The sequence below is a fragment of the Elaeis guineensis genome, chromosome 9 (assembly GCF_000442705.2).
Source record: "Elaeis guineensis isolate ETL-2024a chromosome 9, EG11, whole genome shotgun sequence".
Lineage (NCBI taxonomy): Eukaryota > Viridiplantae > Streptophyta > Magnoliopsida > Arecales > Arecaceae > Elaeis > Elaeis guineensis.
In genome coordinates this window covers 12378159-12385280 of record NC_026001.2, presented here as the reverse complement: position 1 = coordinate 12385280, position 7122 = coordinate 12378159, and the positions used below count along the sequence as shown (strand labels likewise).

At 39.1% G+C, this 7122-nt stretch overlaps 1 protein-coding gene across 1 annotated transcript; it reads right to left on the bottom strand.

Moving 5' to 3' along the window:
• Window positions 1-288: 288 nt before the first annotated feature.
• Window positions 289-1871, bottom strand: LOC105051644 (putative clathrin assembly protein At1g33340). Its single transcript, XM_010932166.4, is given in 2 exon segments — window positions 289-967; window positions 970-1871. Coding segments are annotated over 2 exon segments (1191 nt in total). The 5' UTR covers window positions 1697-1871; the 3' UTR covers window positions 289-503.
• Between the last annotated feature and the right edge of the window lie 5251 nt (window positions 1872-7122).

Genomic DNA, 7122 nt, shown 5'->3' with positions numbered 1-7122 from the left:
TCCGGTTGATGTTGATACAGACAACATAACATTAAATCTTCAGCACTCACTTTGCATCATTGTAGCGACTTTTATCCTAGTCAAACTGCACTGCTCCTTGTTTATATTATTGTCATCAGATGAAGCATTTAATCAACTAGATTACTAGGTCATCACTCATCAGCCAACTTCAAAGTGCTTTCTTTAATCAAAGCCTTGCAAATTACAGACAGGTTGAGAAACAAATTAAATTTTACTCACAACAATCCAAAACTGAGAGTAGAGACACAAACCTAGAGTCCATAAATATCATTTTGTTTCCTTTACTATGTTAAAAAGAATACAAATAACATCAACAGTAACAATATCAGTTAAACGAAAACTATCTTGACACTTGGAAGACACCACAGCCCGTAAACCAAACAAGCCAAAAAGAAACAGGAAACCATTCTTAGGTAGCCATTAACCAATCTCCCACTCAAGAAAAAACCCTACTGGAACTGCAGGGGAAGAACCGAATTAGGTTATAGTAGATGCATGGCTTGCCCTGAACTCTCCCCTTCGGTTGGCGAATCATCAGCAACACCTGCTAACCGATGGTCAAGCCCCGTGAGAAAGAAGTTGGAAGTTTGTGAGTCTTCTTCATCAAATTCAACCCACACTGTGCTTATCTTTGTCTCCAGTTTCTGAGAAAATAAAGTACTTGAGGCTTCATTCTTTTCTTTCACTTTGGCTTCTTGCACTATGCTCTCCCCTTCTCTGATCCTTCTCATCAACTTAGGATCCTCAGAGGCAACTGAAGCTGTTTCATTGCACTTAGTGGCCAAGAACTCTTCCATTGATGAAATCTGTGCGTCTGAAATAATTCGAACAGAAGGGTAGTCCAAGTTCCTGCCCACTATGCTTCTCTTGCATTTATCATAGAATTCATGAAGTTGGGGGGTTTGGCTGCATGCCTTTTTAAGGATGTCAATAGCTAAAACTCTTATGGATTCTTAAGATCAAAGAAGGAACTCACCACAGTTTCTACCCCTTCACGGAAGCTTTCATAGACTCGGAAGCTCTCTCTCAAGATTATGCTGAGAGCTGATTGTGTCACACAGTTCATACATGAAATGTCAACCGGCAAACAATCCATGACTCGGTCGAGCAACAATTGGCCTTTCAACAATCTATGCAAGAGCAAATCAGCTGCCTCCTCTTCATAAGATTGGAAGTCGGAGTGCGATGGTCTAATTGGCTCCAGCACACCAGCTTGGTTTATGATCCATCCCAACCTTTCTTCAAGGAACAACGAGTAGTTGAGGAGAAAAGTGTGGGAGCCATCTGGAGCTCCTGCACGCCATGATAAATCCAGATGAAGGTCTCTGGAATACCACAAGTTGCGTAAATCTTGCTCGAAGTAGCGGTCACCCCCACGAAGGAGACGATGGAGTAGGACAAGGGTCTTGAGAGCTACCACCGGGTCTCGTGCGGTCTCAAGCTTCATAGACATCCTTCTAGCAAGGAAGGTGATCGACCCGGGAGCATTTGAGACTATGAAGAGAATTTCATGCACATACTTCTCATCGATGGGCACGTCATGGTGGTTGGTGCAACGAACGATGGCAGCCTCTATGTTGGATAGGATCTTTTGATTAGAGATCATAGCTCTATTAGTTGTGTAATAGTCTTTGAGTGAGCCGAGAGCTGCCCAAAGCTTTCTCTTCTCATTCATCACTATCTTTTCAGTGTTCAGAGGTGGGGAGATGTTGCAGGAGATTTATACATAGATACACTCACAAGAGGAGAAAGAGTTCTATAGGGTGAGAGAAGGAGAGATTTTGAAAGGAAGGCTTGGATATTACCCATATCACAAAGGCCTTGGATGCTATCTTTAATCTATGGGAGTAAAGAAACACATGTCGTCCTCATTAGAAATTTGAATGAATTGCTTTTATGGATCAAGAATCTATTGCCTGTCTTATGACTAGAGAAAAGATGGCGAGCGGAAAAGTTTCCACTTTGAGATGTTTGTTAATATATTCCAAGGTCAACGCTTTAGTGAGCTTGGTGGGAGAATCCCATCCTCTCAGAATTGGATTCCCATGCATCAAACCCTTTCCCTATTGGCAACCTCGCAATGGGTTTGACTCATGGCCCTTCTTTTCTTCCTGGATTCCCACATCGACATCAACAGCATCTTGTGGGGAATGAAGGGAGAACAAAGTTGATTTTGTTACTCCCCACTTGAGTAGAAGCAGAAGCAAAGGTGATCATGTTATTCCTCACCACAATACCCCTTGACTAAAGTCTCTCTCTCTCTCTCTCTCTCTCTCATGGTATTCCACACCACAATATCCCTTGACTAAATCTCTCTCTCTCTCCTCTCTCTCTCTCTCATTCATTTGCCATGTGAGCATGTCTGATACTATGCCTAGCAGAACTTTAGTCATACTTTCTCCTCTGAAAGTTTAAGAAGAGCATTTGAGGGGATACGAGCCTGATAATAGCTAGATTAGAAAGCATCATGTTGGCATGTTCTAAATGCCTTTTCTCTTTTCTTCTTTTCCATTGTCTCATGATGCTCGTAGCAGTCGTCGCCTTTGTGGTAACAAATTGCACTGTGGATGGATGGACCAATCAAATTGCGAAAAGTGGGATATGAACAGAAATATTAAACAGTCTGAGCTAATGTTTTAATTGAAAAGGTGTTATAGGACGAAAAGGAAGGTATATGGTGCTTGCCATTAAACAACACCAACCGCAGCTTGTGTGGCTCCTCCTCATATCAGAGAATTTGACATGCTCTTCACAATGTGGCAGGTAAAAAGAATAATGCTGTTGATTCATTTGGACTCTGAGGGAGATCAATTTTATATGAAGGAATACATTCAACATTTAAGTATACAAGCAAGAATAACTTTCGCACTTATAATTTAGCTTATCATTCAATTAAATTCCCTCTTTTTGTTGTCCTCTGAACAACTTCTTGAGGAAAGAACTACTTCTATGTACTTGGTTGGCTTCCCCTGAAGCCTGCTGTCTACCCTTGGGCTGTCAAGTTGAGAAAGATGACAATTCATCAGAAGTCAGGAAGGATTGTGGAGAAGAGAAAGATATGAGAAATAAGTGCGAAAGAAACATATGAAAAATAAATGATATGATACGTGTGAGATATGAGAATAATAAATTAAAAAGCATTACGACATCAAATTCATGGTATTTGCCTCCAAAAAAAAAAAAAAGGAATAGTGATTTGAAACATCCCATGTCGAGTCGTCTTTAATAAAAAATGCAGCCATCATCAATCTAGAAAACATAAAACTACACAGAAAAATGTGTTTACCCTCGTATTTTAAACTGTCTTTTTATTCATTTCCTTTTTTAGCAGTGCCTAGGATTTAAACACTGGATCTCCTCCAAGGGCTTGGGGGATAGCGATAACCAACTAAGCTAACAATTGTTGGCAATCATTGGTGGATTTATCGGGCGGCATATTGCTTTGTTATCATCAAAAGAAATCAGTGGATGATTTATTGAAGCAAACGAAAAGGAAAAATATTTTTTCCTTAATAGCTCAAACAGATCTTGTAAATTTCAGTTAATCTTAGAATCAGATGCTTGAACAAAGTGGCATCAATCTGAAGTAGAAGGTAGGTTACATCACACTTGGAACTGTGGATAGTGTCCTGATGATACAATATTTCTTTCCTTGTGAATAATTGTATACATACCAAGGTAATGGGGAGGAGATGCAAGTTGGAATGGAGGATGGTGACAAAAAAGGGCATGCAATGCCAATGATGCTTCATCACAGCCCACTTTTGCTAAAAATTCTATCAAACAGAAATTCACTCCTTTTGGTCATGTCAATCATATTTCTTGTAACTGCTTGGAATGTTCTTAAAGCATTAAACATGGACATCTAGATGTATGCCATCCACCAAATGATCGTAGGACATCTTTATAGGAGTTTCTGAGCATGCTTAGATGGCCCACACACTTCAGCACTTGGATGAAAGCATAGAAGTTGAGTGACACCCACTTTGTCACCATACCACATCATATTCATATGCTAATTAAAGTTCTCCTTGGAGTTTAAATGTAAGAGTGACCAAAGCCAATTAAGTCACAAACATCATATATACTGTTCATATAGAAGTTGGGCTGGTCATATGACGGATTTGACAAGTGCATCTTTACTGGGCATGCTACAAAGCAGGATAATTGTTAAGCTAATCCACCACACAAATGATATTTCATCGATCCCTTTCGCAACTTGGCCAACATAATCCTTCGCTTGGTTTCAGAGCAGATCCATTCAATGTAAACACCCTCTTGCCAATGAATTCCGAGGTCGTATCTCATGCAATAGCTGCCCTCTGTCCAATTGCTGCCAGAAGATTACCATCTTCCAAATATATCTTGTTGACCCTTAAGAGGCATCACTGTTGGATTAACATGCTTCAGCTCAAGCAAGCACTAGTCTTCTGATGTTTGGGATCAATAAGGGAAATTTATTGACAAAAATCCAGCAGCGTGGCGCCACCATTTCCTTCCAAAATAAGGACCGACAACCGATTGGAACATTATAACTTCCACTGGTCTATGGAAAAGAAAGTCCTTTACCTTCCAATAGGAAATTAAGTACATTGTCCTTGGATCAATTTCTGGAAAGAGTATCTGCAATGTCAAATTGAAACATAATTTTCCTATCATTCAATATAATGCGTCCCCACTACCGGTCCACTTGAAATAAATCAGGTTCACCAGATGATGGCAGGGTTCATGTTTTCTTTATAAGTAGACAAACAGCAAATGAGATGTCCTGAGCATTTATCCACACATGATTGCTTGGCTAAGTAAATAATGCAAATTATGGTCAAGTTGGCATGTGACCACATGCAACAACCCAAGGACCTACATAAGCTTGTTAGGTAATGAAATGGATAAGCCCCATTAATTAGTTCCAATCCTAACTCTAAGACACTAACAGCAAAGCTAAGCATCTCCATAATAGTTTAGGCTTCATTGCAGGGCCTTGCATTCTTCAACAAAGGCTGCTGTCTTTTTAATTGAACACAAAGGCCATTGTCACAAATCCCTATGCTTGGTAAAGTTCCTTGTCTGCTGCTGCCCAGGTTCCTTAGACAAGGTGAGGAATGGGGTCTGTGTCCTCACGTTCCCATAGATAAGAAACAAGTTTTTGCTATTGAATATTTGAAATGCAACTAGCCTAGGTGCTGCCTTTCATATGGCATGTGCAACCAAAGAGTCAAAGATGTCCCAAAGGCCATAATTGTTGAGAGGGGACCCTCTACCCTTGCCTGAAAAAGTTCACATACAAATATGAATCCATAGCTAACTTTTTCACCATCGAGCTCACACCTACCCCAAACACTTTCTCTCACCTTTAACTTTTTTGAGAAACTTTTATTCAGAAGCATTTCATGGCTCTTATGAAGCTACCATCAGTCAAGGGAGAAACAGAGACAGGGGAACGGAAAATGAATGAATTGGAGAGAGTTGTGGATCAAGCACCCATCGGACTCCTTGAAGTCAGTGAAAAGATGGCAACAATTAGGATAATAGTGAGAATTTATTGTGAATCAGGTTGATAATGCCTCTCTCGGCATGCATTTTAACACTGATAGGACTACATGCATTTTAAACACTGATAGGACTATCCTTCTTAATCACTAAAAGCAATCACCGCCATAGCTCACCGATTTTGTCTCTGTTGTTATGAACAAAACATGAATTTATATCTGAAACAACCTGAAGGCTTTGCTTGATTCAACACTAAGCAATCATGCTGTACATTTATGTAATGAGTGCAAATGTTATCATTTAAAATAGCACAAAAGCAGCTTACATATTGATAAACTAGGATGTCTTAGGAGTTCCAATGAGCCTATTACTTTGTTACACCTAATGTAGCACACTAATAGACAGTCACCATTCATAGTGGCACTTGATGGTGATGGTCACATGTAACATAGGGCCTACAATTTAGGAGGAAATCCTGGTGACTCATAATAAAGAGATTGGTGGGGACAGAGTGGTTTTCTGCCTGTCTTTGCTTGCTAATTTTTTCCTGAAAGTTGATGAACTGGGTACACATCAAAGCCAATACAGCTTGGCATGAAGGCTAGATATCGAGAGGGATAGGGATGGATCCATATCAGATGGGTCCTTTCAGGTGATGTGCAAATGTCTACAGGAAAATTTGCAAGGGAGTGTCTTGTTGGTAGACTCCAAATTGATATGGACCTATTACCAAGAAAAGATTTATCTCAAAATTTTTTCATCTTTCATGTTTTTGGGAAGCAGTAGCTAAATCCCTGCAAAACCTTGCAGCATGCCCAAGTTTTTTTTTTTTTGGTTGTGAGAAACATGGTGAGGATACTCAACAAAAAGGGAAAAAAATACAAGAGAACTATGGTGCAAATGCCACCACTTTGGTTTGAAACTGGGACTGCACAATGTTGCTTATTTCGAAATCTCTTTCTAATTTTTTTTTATAAAAATATTTAGAAATGATTATGAAGGTAAGTATTGAAAAGCTTTGCTATTTTCAGTCCCCTTCTCTTCTTTTTCTTTTCCAAATCTATAAATGGTATATGATATTACAATCCTCACAATTTCGCAGCTAATTATAGATTTGCATGCTTTATATGTCCCTTATCATCTATTGTATTAAATTTGTAATTCTGCCTGGCTAACCGGACTAATCTCAGCCGGTTGGAGAGGTCCAAATTTCTAGGATGGTGGCAACCCCACCATATTTCTGCAAAAAAAGAAGGTCATTTTGCTGCATGAGGATGCCGTGGATGGGAGGTATTGAACGCGAAGAGGAAAATGAATTTCAACGTATATTTTATTGATTTCTAATTTTGTTTTAACTCTCAATCATTTAATCATGTTACTAGTCATATATAGACAATGATTTCTATAATTGTACAATTACAACAAGCATAATTAGGTGATCACAAGATTTCCTTTGACAAATTCTTTAACACTGCAAAGAACACAAATAGTAATTGTACAAGCTACATTGGAATAATATTTTTTTTACAGTACGCACTTAATATTTTGATAATGATGTTTCCTTGTTTCTCGGATTCTAATTGTTTCTGGTGTCCTTACAGTAAGAATCCT